At 48.7% G+C, this 20,246-nt stretch overlaps 9 protein-coding genes across 9 annotated transcripts; 4 read left to right on the top strand and 5 right to left on the bottom strand.

Moving 5' to 3' along the window:
* Nucleotides 1–1,410: 1,410 nt before the first annotated feature.
* On the bottom strand, nt 1,411–1,623 carry N7525_002893 (uncharacterized protein; the record flags this gene model as incomplete). Its single annotated transcript, XM_061212520.1, has 1 exon — nt 1,411–1,623. One exon carries the CDS (start codon nt 1,621–1,623, stop codon nt 1,411–1,413), a length of 213 nt encoding a protein of 70 aa, XP_061069541.1.
* A 1,702-nt stretch (nt 1,624–3,325) lies between these two features.
* On the bottom strand, nt 3,326–3,664 carry N7525_002892 (uncharacterized protein; the record flags this gene model as incomplete). Its single annotated transcript, XM_061212519.1, has 1 exon — nt 3,326–3,664. One exon carries the CDS (start codon nt 3,662–3,664, stop codon nt 3,326–3,328), a length of 339 nt encoding a protein of 112 aa, XP_061069540.1.
* A 379-nt stretch (nt 3,665–4,043) lies between these two features.
* On the bottom strand, nt 4,044–4,562 carry N7525_002891 (uncharacterized protein; the record flags this gene model as incomplete). The annotated part of the gene is made up of 1 exon (XM_002558507.1): nt 4,044–4,562. The coding sequence occupies one exon, from the start codon at nt 4,560–4,562 to the stop codon at nt 4,044–4,046; it is 519 nt and encodes a 172-aa protein (XP_002558553.1).
* Nucleotides 4,563–6,002: 1,440 nt separating this feature from the next.
* N7525_002890 (uncharacterized protein) lies at nt 6,003–6,981 on the top strand (the record flags this gene model as incomplete). Its single annotated transcript, XM_061212518.1, has 2 exons — nt 6,003–6,150; nt 6,197–6,981. 2 exons carry the CDS (start codon nt 6,003–6,005, stop codon nt 6,979–6,981), a joined length of 933 nt encoding a protein of 310 aa, XP_061069539.1.
* A 709-nt stretch (nt 6,982–7,690) lies between these two features.
* N7525_002889 (uncharacterized protein) lies at nt 7,691–8,161 on the top strand (the record flags this gene model as incomplete). The annotated part of the gene is made up of 1 exon (XM_002558505.1): nt 7,691–8,161. One exon carries the CDS (start codon nt 7,691–7,693, stop codon nt 8,159–8,161), a length of 471 nt encoding a protein of 156 aa, XP_002558551.1.
* A 162-nt stretch (nt 8,162–8,323) lies between these two features.
* Nucleotides 8,324–10,088, bottom strand: N7525_002888 (uncharacterized protein; the record flags this gene model as incomplete). The annotated part of the gene is made up of 4 exons (XM_061212517.1): nt 8,324–9,231; nt 9,281–9,659; nt 9,718–10,013; nt 10,064–10,088. 4 exons carry the CDS (start codon nt 10,086–10,088, stop codon nt 8,324–8,326), a joined length of 1,608 nt encoding a protein of 535 aa, XP_061069538.1.
* A 783-nt stretch (nt 10,089–10,871) lies between these two features.
* On the bottom strand, nt 10,872–11,225 carry N7525_002887 (uncharacterized protein; the record flags this gene model as incomplete). The annotated part of the gene is made up of 1 exon (XM_002558503.1): nt 10,872–11,225. The coding sequence occupies one exon, from the start codon at nt 11,223–11,225 to the stop codon at nt 10,872–10,874; it is 354 nt and encodes a 117-aa protein (XP_002558549.1).
* A 1,479-nt stretch (nt 11,226–12,704) lies between these two features.
* Nucleotides 12,705–13,437, top strand: N7525_002886 (uncharacterized protein; the record flags this gene model as incomplete). Its single annotated transcript, XM_002558502.1, has 2 exons — nt 12,705–13,137; nt 13,187–13,437. The coding sequence occupies 2 exons, from the start codon at nt 12,705–12,707 to the stop codon at nt 13,435–13,437; spliced, it is 684 nt and encodes a 227-aa protein (XP_002558548.1).
* Nucleotides 13,438–16,979: 3,542 nt separating this feature from the next.
* Nucleotides 16,980–18,364, top strand: N7525_002885 (NUDIX hydrolase; the record flags this gene model as incomplete). The annotated part of the gene is made up of 2 exons (XM_002558501.2): nt 16,980–17,531; nt 17,630–18,364. The coding sequence occupies 2 exons, from the start codon at nt 16,980–16,982 to the stop codon at nt 18,362–18,364; spliced, it is 1,287 nt and encodes a 428-aa protein (XP_002558547.2).
* Nucleotides 18,365–20,246: the final 1,882 nt, after the last annotated feature.

The following is a 20,246-nucleotide window of genomic DNA, read 5'->3' as shown; positions in this document are numbered from 1 at the left end:
GAAGCGACAGTTAGTGCCGCGTTTACTTGACAGCTCTCGCAGAGCTTATTCGGGTCGTAAATCGGAGCTGCGTGCGCTCGACACTTCTCTATCTCCAGGGTTAAAGTTCGTTCTCTCAACTACGCAAGTGGTTAGGAACAGTATCAAGAATCAAGATGGCTGCAGGGAGCTAACTCTGTACACTTCGAGATGATAACGTAATGCGTCATTCGTTGGGAATATTGCCAAGCATGTCTGACACTGTCGTTGTAAACCGAAGTCGCCAGCCATTTCCGCTGAAGTTCACCAAAATAAACTGCGAGGAGAGCAACTTATAGAGCACTTGTTGGCCCCTTAATGCCTATAGCCAATCAGAGCTACCCAGAAATTGGCCCCGCCCTGGCGGCAAACCACGGTAGAACGTCGGGCCATCACGGCTCATAAAAGATTACTTAACCCCATCCAGCAAGTTCGGGCAGAACATCTTTCGCCAGGTCATCGCCGGGGCCCCTTCCCCCCTCTTCCCCTCCAACCCAACACTTACTCTACTACATTTCGATATGCCTCAAGATGGTTCTTGCTCTGACTGCGGCGGTTCTGGAATAAAAGACAGGTTCATCTGTGGCAGTTGTGGAGGGAAAGGTTAATGAAATGCGAAAAGTAAGTGACATTTCCTCCTTCTTCGCCCCGTAATCCCCTCTCTTTCCTGATCCTCTTTTTATGTTTGATGAGTACTTCTTTGTTCTTTAACACGACCGGACAGGACTACCAACCGCGGTTTCATCTCGATTACATCAACGCTCTCATAACTTTATTTCCAACGCTTCGGAACCTTTGGCACGAAACTGAGACGCTTCTCATTTCTGGGTTTGTGAGAGCGCATCTGCGAGGAATGGACACCGTTCGATCGTCAGGCAGGGACAAGTTGTCCAGTTTACTTTTCGGACGAAGTTCAATGCATCATGTGTTTCGTAAGCAACTCTTACGCTGGTGCACGTTTTAATGGTTACCGGCATAGTCTGCCAGTGTCTTATCAAAAGTGAAGTATTTTGACACCCTTATGCAACATGATGGTATCAATTTCCTTTAATGGGTATCTTTTTCAGTACCTCTAAATATTCTTTTCCGCCTCCAAGATCTTGCTTCATCTTCGAATATAGCTCCCGGTCTTATCGCGCCTAAGGCTTGTCTATTGGAAAGATCAACCGTCGCAACCTGTTGACCCATTGAACCAGAGATTGAGAGTAGGGAGTGAAGGCTTCAATACTTCGCTTAAGGAGATGGCTTTCTTTGTCCACTAAACCAAACTTCAGCTCAGCTAGCTCTTCAGTGTCCGCGGCGTCAATCTCACGCTGAATCAACGAGCACCCTGATCGGTAATTCGTAGCTTCTACAATATCCAATCCCTTTCGAACGTTGCTTCGAATATCGTCATCGGCACCGCGGATGCGAACAGTCGTGATGGTAATGTCGAGCGATGTTAACCACGGCATTCCTAGTCACCTCTTGGAGGATGTCGCCCTCATCGTCCCGGTCTGTGTAATGCCAGGAGTCCTCGATAACAAGCGACGTTCTGGGATATCCTTTAAGATGGGTCTCCCAGTAAGTGGTTGCACGGCGGGCGATGCAGCGTGCGCGCTTCATGACCTTGTCGAGGATAATATGCTCACTCTGGCCGTCTCGTTCGAGCTCGATTGCTCACCGCTTGAGGTGATAATAGTAGGATCAGACCCAAGTTCTTCCTGGTCCGTGGAGATGAACTCGAGGATTGCGTCCAGAAACTGAAGCAACCATCTTGTTAATACATTCCCCCATTGCTCCTCAAGAGGAAATAAGTCGACATCTGTTGGCGAAAATGAATATTCGCCGCGCGAGGAAGCCTCCGATAAAGGGTTTCAATGCCATGCAAACTTAACGAGGCAATCTTGTTCGCGGATATCTCAGGGGGCTACACCTCAACGACCCGGAAACCTATTGTCAGATAACCAGGCTCAAGTCGATGAGCGCTTGACCCGGTTGGTGTTTCGTCCTTACCCCTCACAGGTGGATCCTATGTAGGACCTTCCCGCTTACAAGGATCCTCGTTCCGGATCCTGGGAGATTCACCTAAAAAGGCAAGGTTCGGTAACACCAATTGGCTATCGGCGGAAGCACCTTGCCCGATGTTGCAATTCTGACAAGGGGCCCCAGCTGGACCCCTGGACCCCTGTGCTTCTCGTGCATACAGACATGAACAGTCCTATCATATTGACTGTCGAGAACGAATCAAGCGAATGTTTGCTCTACTCAGTTCTAGCTTCTGATATATGAATACCTTATGGCTAACTTTTAAAATCCTCCTTATGAGCTGGTTTATTCTTATTTTATGTGCGCTCTACTGTCTTCCATTACTTCATAATCGCACTAAGGTATACATATCCGCGAGCTCTATCTTTATCTAAGCTAATCTGGCTTCGTCAATAGAGAGATCAATCCTTACATATACCTTGAAAAGCGTAGAGCCGAGCTATGATTTGTCCTGAAGGGATAATGTCCAATCCTAGGTAGGCTCTATGACTGGGCACTTCAAACTAAGCTAAGCTGAGATTTACAGCCGTGGCGCATACGATACGACAGGCGTTAAAAAGCCGGGCGTCCCGCCTCCACCGCCAAAGTGATACCAAAAAGTCAAGCGTGGTTGAGGTCCTACTGGTGGCAGAATAAGCGCTCCTGCTTCTGGAATAGGGTATTTCGCTTGTATTATTATATCCCGTGCTCTATATCCCGATTGAAGGCAACACGATGCATTTGATGATGTTAGACTTGCCTTCATCAACTAGCACCTATCGGAGCGAAGTCGAACTCGCTAGTCTGGACTTTTACGACATAGACGAGGATGTCGATGCAATAAAACCCATAGTGATAAATTCTCTAAACAAAAATGAACTGTCCAGAGCTGACAATTTGTGTGGACAAAATTACTAGCAACACAACTACTTTTCGGCCTCATTTTTGGTTGACATTTCCAATGAAGGCTTTGTGTTGTCACGCCATCCCTTGTAACACCCGTCTGATCTCCATGGTTTTCTAGCCCGAGCGTGGTGTCCTCTACGACGGAGGAGGGCCTTGTATGAGTTAGCGACATAAGCCGAACAGAAAGATAAATAGTTGCGCCTATGCAGGATATAACCGAGGTTCCACCGGGATCAAAGCCGTATCTAAGTTACCAAGAGACTCCCCCGAAGGGCATCGGTCTGGATAATCTGGTGGATGATATTAGCCACGCTTGCTTATCGCAGGTCAGCGATGATTCTGACATACCAGTCATTAAGTATGTGTGATCGCCTTCAGGCACGTCAGTGTGACATTAGTTTCGGAGCCCTGAGTCGAGGTGCAGGTCCAAGTCTGTCTCGTGCGTTTCGTGGCTGCTTTGCGTCATAGCTCTCTCTATTTCGATATCAAACTCACTGCCTGCACGTGAATCCAGGTTTTCCTTCATGGCATCTCGGGATTTCAGAGATATCAGTGCTCGCACCAAACGCTGAGCTGAAGGTCGCTTCTTAAAGATACGGTCTCGGCGGGATGGCCTGGGCAAGGGTTTGAGGAGCCACAGAGGCCCAATGGCCTCTATCATGAGAGCAGCTTGTAGGTATTTGTCACCTGCTGATAAGAATCTGCTGGCCGATGCAGATCTCCCACTATCCATAGCCGAGAAAGATAACATGGCACGACATGGCTACCAAATACGCCGGTGGAGACGGAGTGTTAGCTGACGAGCCAACCGCATAAAGGCGAACAGGGAGACGGTTTCCACGCATGGAGAGTAGTTATGAACATGGCCCTCTTATCGTCCTACCGGCATAGATGAAGAGTGTCACTGCACAGCGATGGTCGTTCGTTCATTCGTGTACCCAGGTTATCCGTAGTGCCTGTTGACTTCCTGCATTGCTCCAGTATCCAAGTCCATCTCCAGTGGCCTTAGCTCACACCACACGCAATCTTTTCGATTCATGTTCTTCAGGACCATACCGTAATCGTTTGAGAGGACCTGGTCGCTTGTGCATCGGCCGGCGGTCCAATGTGCTTCAATGGAAATCAATAATTAAGGCCCGTTCAAGCTCAGCATTCCACAAGATGTTTTCCGGACGAAGATCCTGGTGGCAAATGCCCAAAGAACGGATCTCCTTCACCGACGCATGCTGGATGGTCTTGTCGAGAGTCATATGGCTCACGCTTAGTCCACCCCAGCCCATCAGTAGCATATGACAGATTTTTCCCGCGCCGTGGAGGAAGTAGATTTGGGCCATATCGATAGCACCGAGAAAGACTCGAACTGCTGATCCTTGGGTACGCTGGAGGACCCGGTAAACCTCTGCTTCGCGTGACACCTCCCCCCAGAGCCTCGAAGTCGTCCCTTTCCCGACAACGGTATATCCGAAGGTGGCACAAGTAATCTTGAATGGTGCGTCGTAGGATCCACAAGGGCCTAACGGAGTGCAGTTATGATCCAGATCCTGATCGAGCTGCCATTTGAGCTTCGTCACTAGGTCAGATGCGCCGATCGGGTGGCGGTCCTCACTTCCGCTGAGCATATGCAGCTCCATATTTGGACAATCGGTATCAAGCACGCCGCCCTGCTGTAACCCGAGAAGGCACTTTTGTGTGTAAAGCGAGGACCTGTGAATTCCCTCCTTGGGTTAGTTTTGCCCCTTCGGGGATAGTCGCCCGGTACGCCGTATCGTCATCACCGCCCGCCGGCGCCGCCGAGTATATAAGGACCGTCCTCGCTGTTCCTGACCCTCTCCCTTCCCAATTCCTTCTTTCTCCTCTTCCACCCTCCCATATTCTGCACCCACGCGATCACGACCCCTTGCCCTCGTCTACTCCAGCGATGTCCGCGCCCGTCGCCCCCTTTTTTTGGTCGGAAATTGCGGCTGCGCCCTTTTCTCGTCTCCTCCACTTCCAAGTTTCCTGCCCTGTCAGCTTGGATCAGCTCTCCACCTGAACTTTCTGCCCTTCCTACTCCGTTCTATCTAGTGAAATGGCTCATATTTTCTTGTTCTACGAGCCGCCACTGTCAGGGCATTTGTTTATCTGGGGCATAACATTGCCTGCTGGTCTTCTACGGTATCTGCACTTTCGACTGTCTTCGTTCAAGAGGCTGACCCTCCAAACCCCCAGCAGGCTCCAAGCAAGCCTGATTACGCGTTGCGCATGATGCATACTCCACCTCTCCCCTCACCTCTGGGCGTCGTCCGCCCATCCTGCACCTTCGTTTTTGCGCCCCCGCTTTCGCCCCGGCTATACTAATCTCGCTTGTTGTGGATTACGATTGGACTGCCTGTATGGCGACGAGAGTCTCAGAGAAACATGTCCAATGGCATAAATGCCTCAACTATGGCTCCACTGCCTTCGTCGACATTGCCATCATCTATCACATTCTCGTGGAAACCTCGTTAGCCGACGAGTGACCGACGAGTGACCGATTTCTTGATCTTCCCATTTCCTGCGCCCCGATATAGAGCGTTGCGGAAGCATGACGCTACAAACATGGCCATTTTAATGGAAGATTGCCGTGCCGTGCGTCCGGAACTTACTGTTTGTGGACAATGCCCCATTGAGTTCTTTGCAATGGCCGATTGCATTGGCTGAGTAGAGCATACCACGTCAAAACCCGAGGCGCATGATCCGGGATGCACAATCGGGCCATTCTGCGCTGACTCTGCTTTTGGAGGCGTGACACTTCTCTTCGTCGAAATCTCAAGGATGGCAATTCCCTCGTTGCCTGATCCACAGGCTATAAATACCCTGGTCCGCCCCGAGTTAAACGGCGACACAGACAGCATATTCAATTTCCTTTATATACGCTTTGCCTTCCTCCTTGCTCGATTTTCAGGATGGAACGTCAGGTTTCTTACAATAGCCCTTTGTCCGCTGCTCCTCCCCCTCCAATCAATCACCCATTGCCCCCTAAACCACCCATTTCCATGCACTTCCATGCCTATACTCCCCATTCCCTCAAGCCTGTTACTCCAATTTGCGAGATGGCAGCACAATACGTTAACCAGGGCCAAACCATCTCTGTGAATAATGAGCCAAAAGGGCCTTCTTTGCGCCGTCACACAACTGTGTCCTCAGTCGGAGTGACTAGCAGTCTCGACATGGAGAGCGTCATCCGCCCTTTTGGTGCAGGTTCGTAAGGATCTACTATGCCTTTGATTTCTAACTTGCTTATCAGCGATGCTTGCTGTTTCAGATACATCCCTTAGGCTTGAAAACGACGACTCTGGCGCGACAGGCAGCATCAATGGCGACGATTTTCCCCATCCAGATACGTTATGGAGCTCTGTTGCCAACAGCCGTGTTTCTTCGGACGGCCCTCGATGTGCGGATGACGGGTCATGTCCCGACGAAGCAAGCGCTACCGCTTCTGAAGATCACGGAACAGGCTCGTGGTCCTGCGGAAGTTACACCTGTGATACCGATGATGTCGGCCAGTACGATAATGACCAAACGAAGCATCTCACTGATGGACGTAAGGACGGCTCGTCAGACACGTTGGGACCGGACACCCTTGCCGCTTCCGGTTTGTTGGTTGAAGAATCACAACCTTCTCTGTCTGGAAACGAAAATACCCATCGTGTGACCGAGATCAGCATATGTAGCACGCCTCAAATCCCCCAACCGACGTTTCGCAGTCAGAAGAAACCCGCGTGTATCGTCTCGAGAGACACTGAAGGTGCTGCACCTGGTGGTCCTCGAACAAGGGCAAGGGCTAGAGCCGAAGCATCTCTATTCTCTGTTCGCCGTCGAGGCCGTCCGTTCTCAGCTGTCGAAGACGCGCTTCTCCGGGAATTGGTGGGCAGAAAGCTTGCGTGGGAGAGGATCGAGCAAGAGTTCGGTCGGACGTTCGCTGAAAGGGGTTTGAAGTCCCTGCAAGGACGGTGGTCAAGAAAGCTGAAGTTTTTGGCTTGTCCGGCCAAGCGAACACCGGATGCATTGGGTCGACGATCTTCTTCCTAGCCACAGCCATTCACTTCGTCATCTACATTGCGGGTTTAAGTCTTGTTCTCAATTACTCGTACCTTTGGGCTGTTCTTGGTAGTCGACTTTTTCGCCGATGATTCGCTATATAGATGTCTCCTTTTAGTGGTGTGGTCATGTGTCTCGCACGGGCATCTTTGCTGTCTTCACCATGATGAACCAATTAATACCATTTGCCTTAATCTCCATGTCTGAGCTCTGTGTATGCTTTTCTGAAACCTTCCTGTGCAATGATAATTCGTCTTGGCAGCAAATAAGCCACTATTACTCTTGGGAATATTGGCCTCACAGTAGCTACCTAACGTAAAAGTCTTTGCAATCCCTGGCCGCAAGAAGAACTGCAGTTTTGTGATGGCTTTCGGATCTGGAACAGGTGTGCTAACAGCCCTCGAATCGACCAATCTCGTAGATACCATATACTTCAATTGCTCGCCCCGTAGCTGGCGTCGACGTACCCCTCGGGATGATTGAGGCTCCGGCATCAGCGAAGTACCACAGCGCGATAGATCTTATTGGGTGCACAAGGTAGCGTCCTTTCGGATGACACGAGGGACCTGGATCATGTGACTATGCCTCCGTACAGACATCAGTCTCGCTGAGTCATTCCTACAGCGATCGCGTTGGCGCCTGTGAGATATGAGGCTGCGTTCTCCTTTGCCTGGAGGTATTTCTTCCCAAGCTTCTCACCATGGCCTCAATCTTCCGCTTGCCGTCCCGGATTTCTAGGCAAACTTTTTCCTGGCGTTCCTCGTTTCTACGTTCTGTGTCACCTGTGCGCGAGTTCTCCCAGTCGAGCTTCCCTCTCCTCGATCCAACTCAAAAGTTCGAGGAAGAAACACTGTCAGGGTACTCGCCAGATGGATTTTATCCCGTGAAAATCGGCGAGGTATTCCAATCGAGGTATCAGGTGGTTGGTAAATCTTGGCGTCACGGATCTCGAGGGGAAAGCTGCAATATCCCATTCAATGGAAAGGATGTGATCCCGACCTTACCTGGTATCCGGCACGGGGGGTTCAAGGGTACTCCGTATATGATCCAGAACTTCCACGAAGTGTTTCAGGATCAGCCCGGTCCCCCGAGGGGGTTGACGGAATGGCTAGAAAGTTGGGAGGCAGGGCAAGAACTTGAGGATGTCCCAGATGATGACCTTCAAGAGTAACATGTACAATAAATTATATTTTGGACCCCATCTCGAACGCAGGATTCAAGGGTGAACAGTAAGCTCCAACTCTGCTTTCTGCAGGATACTTCGTTTTTATAATGAGTATCGGAAAGATTGTCTTTCCTCCCAATCACTCCACTTCCTCGATACAATAGAGAATCACTCAAATGGCCAGAAGCGCTCGTACTCAGCCTTTTCCTGGTCATTTTCAGCCAATTGTTCCAATATCAGGCCTTTGACTTCGTGGAGGGCAGCTTTGCAATCATCATATCGCTCGTGCTCGATGAAGCCCTTGTCCGGCCACAAATCGCCCATTCTCTCCTTGACCTCCGCAACAAGATCGGTTCCTGCCACTGCACCATTGCTATCCAGTTTGATACGCTCGAAATCTGCTTCCGAAAAGTCGAACGGAAATGGGGTGTCGCTGGAGATGGCAGGTAAGTCCGTCCACGTGTCTTTCAGATCGACCAGAAGCGATTGGAAGTGCGCCTCGCCATATTCAAACATTCGGTGAGCAAGAAATATCAGCCCGTACGCTGCCGTCCTTCGAAATTCGACTACTCTATATAGGTCTGGGTTTTTTGCATGCATGAGTTTTCGCCATCCAATGAACACATTTTGAAGGGTATACTCATGTACAGCCGCGGACCGTTCTTCAGGCGAAAGTCCAGAGAGTTTCGGCTGTGGTGCCAGATCGAGCGTTTCAGGCTCAAGGCCATCCCAACTGAGGAAGGCTGGATCGGGATTGTGGTTGAACAGGGGTGAGATGTGACAAGACTGCCAGTCGATAATGCCCGTAATCTTTGCGGGATTATCCGGGTCTACGAAGACGTTGTCATCATGCAAATCATTATGCCAGAGGCAGGATCTGGTGATAGCTGTATCCTTTGGGATAAGAGCACCGACGACTTGTCGGTACCATGCTAAAGCAGTAATTTTCTTTTCCGTGTCTGGTCGGTACAGCTTTGGGCCACAGAACAATGCAATCGGCTTCGGAGGTTCTAGAGACTGGGTTGCCTTCACCTCTCGCGCCCCGACTGCTTGCAGATGCTGCGTTAGAGAAACCCCTGTAAACTTATTAGCGACTGCATGACAATAACACGAATCATGACGTACATGGCCCCTTCTCGACGTCTAAGTTTGATCGGCCTGCATCACACCAATCCCTGCCTGTAGCCGGGCCAATGGCAAACTCTGAATCTTTCACAACCTTGCCATCCTTGACGAAGTGATTGCCTGCTGGTGGCCGGACGTCTTCCGTGTAATACAAGCTGCCGTAATGTGAAAATGTAACGCTTAGCCATTGCTTCTGGAGGCGTGTCATGGCAAGAAGCACTTGAAGCTTCTGTGGTAATTTCATCGTGCTCCAGACTTGGGATAGTGGAACACCTTTAATTTTATCCATGATAATAAATTCAGCCCCAACAGGGTGCGATTTGGCTTGCGAGTTCCATGTGTATACACGAGGTGCTGGTGTGTCAAGAATTTTCCTGGCCTCCCAAACCAGACGTGTTAGCAAGACTTGGTGTTAATAGAGCTCAAAATAAACTTACAAAGTCCATCGTGGCAACTTCACTGGCAGTAGTAAAGTGTGGGACGCCAGCATTTGGGTTGGGAACCTTGGCTATAACTTCTTGGCCATCGTCCATACACATGAGATATGCTTTGTTGAACATGCCATCAGGGTACTTCTTGATAGCAATGCATCGGCCAGCTCCAACAGAGTCTGCGGCGACTCTTGCGAGGCTGTTTAAGTCAAATCTAATCTCTCTCTTTCGAAGGTTCTCTGCCTCATTGACAATAAAGCGGCCACGCGTGAATTTGAAGAATTCATCGTTCGAATTCCAGTCTGATATACATAAGTAATATGCTGAGCCCCGCTCCAATGGGCGTGCTTACCTATCTGAGAAGAGGCTATATCCATGCTCCCGGAACAGTGATGGTAGGATAATGGTGAAGCTTTAGAAATTAAGCGGCACTGTGGTTTCACGCTTGGTATTATACTCTGAATGTTGGACCAAGGACGCATGGATGGGGATCGGCGCATTTTTCACGAAATGTAAGTAATGTCTTGATCATCCAAACCACCCGGGAAATCAGGTAACCCTCGATCACCCGAACATCAGAGTGCCGAGATCTTCAAGGAGTGAAAGTACGTCCAATCTAGGGGATGCTGTTGTACTGCGCAAACCAAGAGATGATGATGCTGATGTTGTGCAGGAAGATCGAGTAGTGGCTGGAGTCTGCCAGAGAGATATGGAGAGTTGACACGGCCAGCACGTGACCATGGGAAGGCGCTAGGGCCTTTTCGGTACAGCTCTGCCTTGGATATGTCGGGGATCGCTGCGGGATTCGACAAATTAGATCTTGGTACGGTGATCTTCCGGGCAGAACGATTTCCGGCCAAGAAGCCGGCGGTTATATCTCTTGCCAATCAGATTGGACAAGATGAGCAGCCAAACGAGCCAGCTAAATCTGATGTTATTTTTTGCGGAACAAGTGAGCTAGTCTTAATTTGTATAAGCGTAGAATATTCCATGTCTTCCAGACTCTACTGAGTGCGAGTGATTGAAAGGAAGAACCCCGGGGAAGACCTTGGACAAAGCACATTTTACCAGCGGTCAGAAGCTCCGACGCTGAGTCGGATCTGACTGAAACTATAATGACTTAATCGTGCCTATTCTCCCAAGTTCTTTGACATTTCCTCCTAGAAGTCTCGCATCGCCTGCTCTTCTTCTTCCTGGGTCCTACTCTCTTTAATTTCCACATCTGCAGTCGAATAAACCTTGTGGGAATCCTGAGCAGCCTTTCTCTTGAGAGTGGAGTCTTCCGCGTTCGAATTGAGCTGAAATTTGTACCGTCGATATTCCTTGCCAGTTTTCTTGACGATCTCTCCAATATCGATGCGGCTTCCAATTCTCGCATCATGGTTACCCCCACGCGCTGGGGCAGCCCGGTGACCAGGTTCACCTTGCCCACGCAAAATCGTAGTGCGGCGGCTTTTCGACTGCTTGATGTAGGCCATGAGAGCCTCAAGCGACTTTTGGGTCTTGGAAGGCATGATATTGGAAGCGTTGTGTCGGGTGAGTGTTGGATGTATTCTGTTCAGAGAAGCTTGTCAGCATCACGACAGGAGCGGGAATTAACACTCACTTGGAGCAGACGGATGGCTGTGGAATGAAGTCTGTATTGCCATTCTTTAGGTGTCGTTTGACGTCTTTATATACGGTGTCATGTTTCTATAAGGTAGTCCAGGCTTATTTCCCGCTGCAGGCAAACTTGTCGAGGCGGCTTCGGATTGCCAATCAGTCCTGCAGTAGCCCAATAGGGCTTGCAATATGGCCCCACTCATGCAGTGAAACAAGAAAGCGTATCGCTCGCTATCATTTGGATCAAAGCATGGCTCACCATACGTCTTGGATTTGGCACCAGAGTGGATGTGGAGGGGCTCGGCGGGGGCGGGGGCGGGGGCCAAGTACATCAGTTGAGATCTCTCAACACTGGCCATCTTCCACATAAGCAGAGCGCGTATCCATTGGCGACAATCAATCGGTGGTGAAGAGGCTGAAACCGACTTATCCCGTGGCGCTCTACAGTTCGATGTTGGTATGCTAGCGTCGAGGCTCTGAGGCCAATGATGGCATGCTGCGGCGGGAAGTTGCCCGGCGCCTGTAAATTGAAGGAGACAATAGGATTCTCCTCTCCGACAGCGCTTGGAGGCCAGAGCATCTGTAGAAGGACAAATCCGGACGAAGATCCTTTTGCGTTGGGCGGCTGCATTCTCACCAATCAAAGTTCTCAACTTCCACTCCGCCCACAACCACTTACATTTCTGCTTACGCCTGGCCGACTTCCAGTCCGCCAAGTTCTCCCATATCCAGTACGCGGCCTCTGAAGGTTTTGGGCATCCATCGATTTGCAGCGTTCATGACCAATTGTCCCTGAACGGGACTATTAAGCCCGCGGCCTTTTTTCTATGTCCAATATTGAGATAGGTGCCGAAAGTTGGTGACAATGCCGTTTCGGCGGCAGAGCTGTCTGGGATAAACGGCATCGTTGTCGATCGGAAACAGAGGGACTGGTGTGCCAAAAATCCATAGTTTGACGCAGAATCTGTCACACCTTCTGTGACACAGCAACGGCTGATAATACAGCAGCGTTCAGATGTAGGATTCAGAAAGCCTGTGATTGCGGGACTTTTGACCAGATCAGCTACACAGCCTTAGGATCCAGAGAACCTCGGAAAGTGATTGGTGAGGCCCACTGCTTCGACCGATCACCTTTAGCGTGGTTTTGCGCTTAGACATGCACTGACCTCGTGACCATTCGTCACCAGCATAGATGGAATGTAATGTGATGCGATGCAACGTAATGAAATGAGTCCCTGCACGGGCCCTTCCAAGGAAAGCACAGCTGCCCTACCCAGAAAATGATAAATCCCCTGAAGTGCTGGCATTTCATTGCATTTCATTGCGTTTCCCTGCATTTCACTCAAACCCATTCCGGCGCAATCTGTCCATGATCCTAGCTTACGAAAGTCATGGCGCTAGGTATTATCAGAGACAAGGTCATTAGCCTCAAAAACCACGGGCTAAGCATAGAAGATCGCAAGGTGTTGAAAGAAGACCGTCGTCTTTTATTTGCTTGGGTCGACGAAGCCCCTAATGACCGCGAAACGCCGGTCACGAAATGGCGGAAAGCACGATCCCGAAAGGCTTATCGAACAATTCAGGATGCCAGTGAACAACTCTTCCTAGCTGCGATTTTGTCCATTACTCCGACTCAGTGTGCCCGAAAAAGTTTCGACCGAGTACTGGAGAGTCTGATGCGTCTGAACCACGAAGAATTCTACTTTACACTCGGTCCTGAAACGAAGAGTTTCCTAGAAGCCATCGCAGCAGAACAAGGCTTCGCTGGGAATCGTCAGTACCTTGCTTTCATGAAATCGCTTTTCCCACGCATAGAACCGAGGCGTAAGTTAAGCTACAATTTGTTGGTTGGAGCCAAGCTGAACCAGTATAGAAATTCAATTTGCATACTCGCTTGTGAGGCGCAATGATATTCCATCGTTCCTCGGAAAGATGCTGGAGGGGATTACCTCTAGCCAAGAATGGGCCAAAGAGGAGTCGCAGGGAGGTAACACTACAGGTTGCGTGACCATTATCATTCCCACTAACGAGCATGAAGATGGGTCCTGCAATATCAGGGTGAATCGCACATTGTTGATGCAAGCAATTCATGATTTTCGGATAACAAGTCTCAAGCTCGAGTGAACTTAATTTCGCAGCCTAGGACTTCACAACTATGGTTGGGGGGCACAAAAAAACTCCTTATTTCACCAGTTGTATATCCTTCCTCCCCTCCAACGACTCTCACGAATCCATCGGAACTTTCGCTCCTTGATCTGAAATAAATCGTTTTGGCAGTAGCCTCGGCTTTGAACAGTCCGTCTGCCGGTTTCCACACGTCATATATAGTCTAGTTGAGTTTTTTGATAGTTAGCTTTTATTTAAAGAGCAGAAAGAACGAGGACGGAAAAAGGCAATGTTCAACTCACGGGTCCATTGGGATTCATCTTTTCATCAATTGTTTCCTCTGCTAAACCCTTCTCCATTATCTGCCGATGGAAGTCTTCTCCAGCGCCTAGTGGAAGGCGTATGCTTCGACGTGACAGAAACTACGTCGCGAGGTAGCTGCGCGTATAAGAAAAGGTAAGATTTCGTGGATGCAGCCGAAGTAGAGTAAATATTTAAGTGTAATAAGTTTGAAGCTTCACGGCAGAATAAAGAAAGCGACAGGAGAGACATACGTAAACGGCAAAACTGATGGGTGCCCGATGAGGTAAGTGGGATGCCCCTCGTCGTCGGAGACCGGATTTTTATTGATACGAAATCTCCGAATCTCCGGGCACTTGTATGGATCTTGAATCAAATCATGCCCTCAACCAGATGCATAATTATTCGGTTTGTTAGCTTTTGGGTTAATCGAAAGAGTTCCAATGCTATCGGACCAAGAAATCATAACGAAAGATAGGGCGAAAAGAACCGAGATAATGGAGGGAGGAAAGGACCAAAAGTGCGTCGGTGATCGCGGTGAAGAAAAATATTTAGCAACGGACTGAAGGGATAAGGCAAACTGCATAAGAACGGTGCGTTCGGCGTAGTCTGAGTACAATACCTATGATACCTCCTAAGGTGCGATTGAAATACTGTCGGGAAGTCCGGTCGCCTGGGTAAGCGCCTGAGATCAACACAGTTCATGGTCAGCGGTTTCTCTGTAGCGGGAATTAGTCACTATACTCATTCCCGGTGTTGAAGTGTAAACTCGTATAACTTCGGCGCATATTTCGTATATAAGGAGCATAACTAGAGGGTATATTTCTGGTACCGGAAGTATCATGCCAAGTTGATTTCCTGTTTGCTTCTGGAGTAAGAGCAATGCGTATTGAGCCCTGGTAAATAGATCTCACAGGAAATAGAGTGCATCCAATCCCAAACTTGGTATATCGAGAACAAGGTTTTATATATCAGAGCACTAACAGTCCATTCTCTTACCTTCGATTTGCTTCAGGGCCACAACTCTGAAAAGACCGTGGACGAGGTGAAAGACTTGAGCAACCACCCAACGGGTCCTTCAGCAATTCCATTAAGGCATTGCTGACAGTTGGAGATAAACCGGACAGGACAGGAGTTAGCAGTGTTCACTCTGCAAGCTCCGAGAAAATGGATACGTTGTACGGGTAATGAAGAATAGCGAGGCGTGGTGGGAACTGAGGGGAACGGCAGGGTCACAATACCATGTACTCGCTGCAGGATCCGAGAAGCGAACCTCGGTCGTAAGAGTCGAAGAGGACCCCTGGCAATCCTTATACCAGAGCAACGCGGCAAAAATAAAGGAGATTCGAGTATTTACGATTGCGAAAGCACCCTCCTATAACCCTGGGATGTGGTCTCAAGTGTTTGAGGTTGCGTAATGCGATGTCGAAGACTCTTGCGGGCCAAGTGGCTTTGTTTCGCGACTTTTGAGGTGTTGGTTAACAAGTATATGCAATGCAGTGTAATGTAATGCAATAGCTGATGATGAAGTCGAGATCCGTCTAGACCGGCTCGGCTCACAATAAGGTTTGGCGATCATCGGCTATGGCACCTGGAGACATTGTGATGCAATGAGATGCAATGTAATGGAGTGTAATCGAGTGTAATATAGCAACAACAGCTCCAACCATAACAGGGAGCAACCTCGAGATTATTCCGGCAAAAGGATTTGCTTCCTCACTTTGGTACTTATTCTATAAAATATCCAGCCTTGTCCCCAGATACACACCGCAAGTTGGCACAGACCAGTTTGATTGTCACCGAATCATCCTTCTCAGATTGTCTCCTGCGCGCTTCCTTCCACTATGTCTTGGTTTGGCAACATTTTCCCGTGTTGGGGCGCCAGGAAACAAGGAGTCCACGACTTGTCTGCAGTTCCGCGGGAAATGAAGCCCAGTAGAGGCTCTGAACGCAACGTCAAGAGGTCCCCCTGGAAGGTAATTCATGGATCTTCTGATTGTGGGTTGCCCAACTGACAAGCCCTGGCGGACAGGACCGCTCTTCCTGCTATGTCAATACTGTTGAAGGTGAGGCTGCAGAGAACCAGCACATTGGGGTAGAGCCTGATAGCATGAATTTTAAAGCCGATGCTCTTTCCCACACGGAGCTAGACCAAGGCCAAGTTCCCAGCCTATCAGAAATCGGAAGACCTTTTGCCAGTATACCCAAGAATCCGGCCTTACCTCCATCCGTGAGCATATGCCCTCTACGTTTGATGCCAGGGAAGCTGACTGCGGAAGATCACTCGAATAGAATCTGCTGCCTATGAGGGAAAGCCTAATCGGAAAGAGGGGCTTTTCACTGTTGTTACTGCTGGCGGCACTTTTCCCCGAAAGCTCACATTCGATGAGGTGCAATGCGTATCCGGCGGAGCTACGTCTTTGAAGCAGTTTTATCATTCGTGAAGGATCAATTCCCACTTAGCCTTTTCTTTTCTTTTTCTTTATTTTCTTTTTTTCAAGTGGTATATATTAAGTATTTCTTTGCTGCATGTACTGATCTTCATGTTTGTCGTCGTGAGATATTTCCGGAATGCCTGGGTGGGCCATGACAGGGATGTGACACACATGTACTTTGCTTAGGGTAAACTCAAATCTGGAGCAGCAAGATCCACAAGCGAAATTACTTTATGCCGTGGTTTGTATAGCTGCTGCCGTGGTGAGGGGACAGGGATTAGGGGTCTCCACTGCAGTTGGTAGAAAATTGGTCCGGAATGCCTATCTGAGGCCTCTAGAGCTTTGATATATAAGGGTGCCACTGCCTCATACCGCTGGAAGGGATTGAATCCGATATCCAGATCATTCTTTATGTTTACATTGCTTGTTGCTTGGTATTTGTTCGTCATCTTCAGATTAAGTGAACATCTGCGGAAATGTGAGCCCCTGTGTTGCTAGGTCTTTTCCTCGCTAACACCCCGCCTAGGGATACCGGAGTGGACATCTGGTCTGCCTCCAGTGAAGCTCAACAGAGACGAAACCGCAGTGCCGAGCAAAGGAGAAGATACCGCGAGCTGGAAAAACAAGGGGGCCTTGGCCGAGGCCAGACGACAATGAAATGCTTTCCAGTAATGCTTGAGGTCAGTTGTACTTTCTACCTTTCTATTGCCCCGCTAACAGGCGTAGATGCCCGAGGAAGAGATGAAACGCGACGCAAGAACAGCCCTTTATTCCATATGGACGAGTAGTGGTCCCACTGTGTACAGTGCACTAAAACAGATGCCGATGCTGGAAGACATGTTTCTTGGACTGGAAACGGAAGAGAAATTGATACTGGCCTTCTGTGATCGGGCATTTAGGAGAGCAGACAACCTGGATATTGAAAACTCAGGCTTTGTCCGCGTGAGTTCTGTGCTTGCGTCCGAGTTCTCAAGTTACGCCACAAAACGGAAGACGATTTCAAGCAAGCTTGTTTCATATTATCATCCCTTTCTAGAGATTGTTCGTAAAGCTGCTGACAGTCTGCTATCAAACCAATCAGGAGGAGAGCTCCAACTCACTTCCGCCAGTCTGTCACATATGGTCGATGAAATTATTACTATCGCTAATGATATGAACGAAACGGGCCACGTTCGCGACTACTATGCACCTACCGATGACATTGTCGACAATCGTCTTAAGGAAATTGCCAGGGAATTTATCCGGCAGCACAAACCTCGGGTCGAATCGATTGACAGAGATCGGATCGAACAGTACACCCTGCGTGGTGTTTGGAAAGGAGAATTTCTTGAGACTGCTCATGCCTTTGTTTTAAGGGACTGGGGGCTTATATTCCTAGTAAGTTATGCCTTATTTAGTAACCATCTTCAACCGCTGATAGTAATAAGGACAAAATCATGATAAGACTGAGCGGAAGAAGTATTATTTTTACTCAGTTCTACACTCCGCTCATCCGCCAGCCTGATACATTGCGCATCACCTGGGAGCAACATGAGCTGGGAGAACTCGGCCAGAATTATGCAAGCGCAATTTTTCAGGCACCTTATCCCGCTTCTTATTTCGATATCAAGGGACACCTTTCTGGATATCCTGCCAATCCTGCAGGCGCTGTTGCATCTATGCTGCAGAGCATACCCCCTGATGAAGTTTTCATAAATAATGTGCCTGCCCCCCGCATCAGTCAGTCAAAAGATATTGTTGCTATTAATAGAGAACCCAGCTCAATTAGAGCTTCTCTACTGGTGGTATCTTGTTTTGGGCTTCTTCTTGTGCGAAGATCTTGGGGAGAAAACCAGGATGAATTAGTTATTCCCAGTGGAGAGGTCTTTGCTGGTGAAAAACCTTCCGACGGTGGCAAGCGTGTACTAGAGGAAAAGACTGGTCTGAAGGGTGAGTTAAGCCTGATTGATTTTGACAAGCATACAGGGACAATGGACGATCGATCCTGGTACCAGCCCAACTATAGGGTGAAACTTAATCATGAATGGAGCGAGATTCCGCTGAGTGATAAGGACCAGAATTTTGAGTGGGTTCAGGATGAGAAGGACCTTGAAAGTTTTCCAGGACAAGGCAAGCTTAAATTAGCTCCAGAATGGCGTGAGATAGCTCAAAAGGGTTTGCAATTGTGGAAGGAAACATACGACCCAGGTATTAAGCGGAAAAGTCAATAGGGGCATTGATATGTTATATAATTTGTTCCCCATTTTTTGAGACAGTATTTTAAAGATTTGAGAAATGATGTTATAATTTGTCCTATGCTTGTTTCTCGCCACCTAGCTTCCACTCTCTGTACGTGTTCCTCTGGGAACGCTCCAGGGCTTGGACGCAGGAGACATCACATGTATTGTTCGCTACCAGGCATCCCCATGTCGTGCTCTAGAGTATGCGCAGGTGTTAAATCTGAGGTTATCTAGGCTCGAGGAAGGGAAGTTGCATGTCTTTTCCATATCTTTTAATATGTTCCGTTATTCATGGTCACTAGCCTATTCAGCCTTAGCTTTGTTTACGTCCAATACTTTAAATTCTGTGTTATATGCATGAAGCCAGAGAGCATTCAGACAAATACTTTTGGCGTATTCTGGAAACACCCAGGCCGCACAGCTCGTAAACCGTGAATGACCCAGGCATAGTAAGCTAGCGGTTCCTAGACCAATGATAGGGAGGATGGGGAAAATGTGATCCTGGGGTTCGGCCACCCGCTGTCCGATTCCCCCCACAAACGAACCGCAGTTGCATCAAGGAATTTATTTTTATCACCTTCTAGTACATCAATATAGATTCTGCTGTCAAACCCATCGAATAATTTCCGGAATAACCGTCGAGGAAAGGGGAATCAACACAGAGCTCTGACGGTGACTTTGATGATGGATGACTTGCAATCCCAAGGTTGTTAAATTTAGAAGAGGCATGAAGTGCTCGTAGGGTCTAAACGGTTCGCAAAGCTAAATAAAAGGCTGCTATATAGATCTGACCATAAGTGATTCAAAGGGAAGCATTAAATCAAGTCTTCGCAAGCACCTAGCTATATACAGAATATACTGAAGTGGCTGCGCTTCAAGGATGCAGCAGCATTCGAGCAAGGTCTTGTGAAAGATTCTTTTGCGGCAGCAAGTTTTAATCGATGCAGGGCGATTAATCGGCTAATATCAGTAACTCGTTCGTCTGATGAAGGACCACCTTGTCTTGATTGGACTAGAATTAAACAGGTCTGCCACTTCCTCGCTGCGTGGTGACTCAGAATCCAGCAAGCAAGTTCTCCTGCAGACGTTCACACAGCTCCTTGGGTATCGCCCTAATAGATACCTAAAGACCATTGTTAATTATATCAAGCAAAAGAGCGGCTAGAGATGGCTGTTCCTGTAAAAGTATCTGGTATCTCGCGCTCCGCTGTCTTGTGTCGCTGTCCATGGCTGAGACTCATCTCGAGAGCTGGCAAAACTGTAGTGCGGAAGCGCTGAAGTGGGGTACTGATTTTGAGCGTAAACCAATTAGTGTTAACCTAGTGGTGCGCTGAAGGGCCGGTGCTTCAGGCGTCGTTGTGTAAACTTCAGTGAATCAGTACGGAGTATTATAGACCTCAAATCTACTGCGGTGGGAGACAGAATTCATTTGAACGGTTTTTCAGTGTCCTGTGGGTACAGTATATCCCGGGAACACACCACAATACGAGCGGACACGAGGTCGAAAAGCGTGCCAGGTGCTGAGAGGCTGGGAAGACGGACGTACAAGGACTAGAGAAGCCAACTTGTTTGAGAATTATAAAAGGAAGGCCAACGTATTCATCTTGGCTAGACCATGGCCGAGAATTACGGAGCTGCCGACCCCTAATTGATATGCACCCCACGGGTACTGGTGTATTGAAATTGTTGTAGTATATGCACCCTTTGAATTTACGCAGATACTCCCGAACTATCATGACGACATGGATGGTACTCTCTGGGATTGAGCGAGAGGCTGAATGAACAAATCGGTTGGCTCACGTGACATAAATGTTGTCATTCGGTCATTCCAGAGACCCATTCTCACCAGGAGAGCCTGTGATCACGAGACTTC

Source organism: Penicillium rubens, assembly GCF_028828025.1.
Source record: "Penicillium rubens strain IBT 27055 chromosome Unknown utg000002l_segment0_segment0, whole genome shotgun sequence".
In the NCBI taxonomy this organism is placed as follows: domain Eukaryota; kingdom Fungi; phylum Ascomycota; class Eurotiomycetes; order Eurotiales; family Aspergillaceae; genus Penicillium; species Penicillium rubens.
This window is presented reverse-complemented; position numbering and strand designations above follow the sequence as displayed.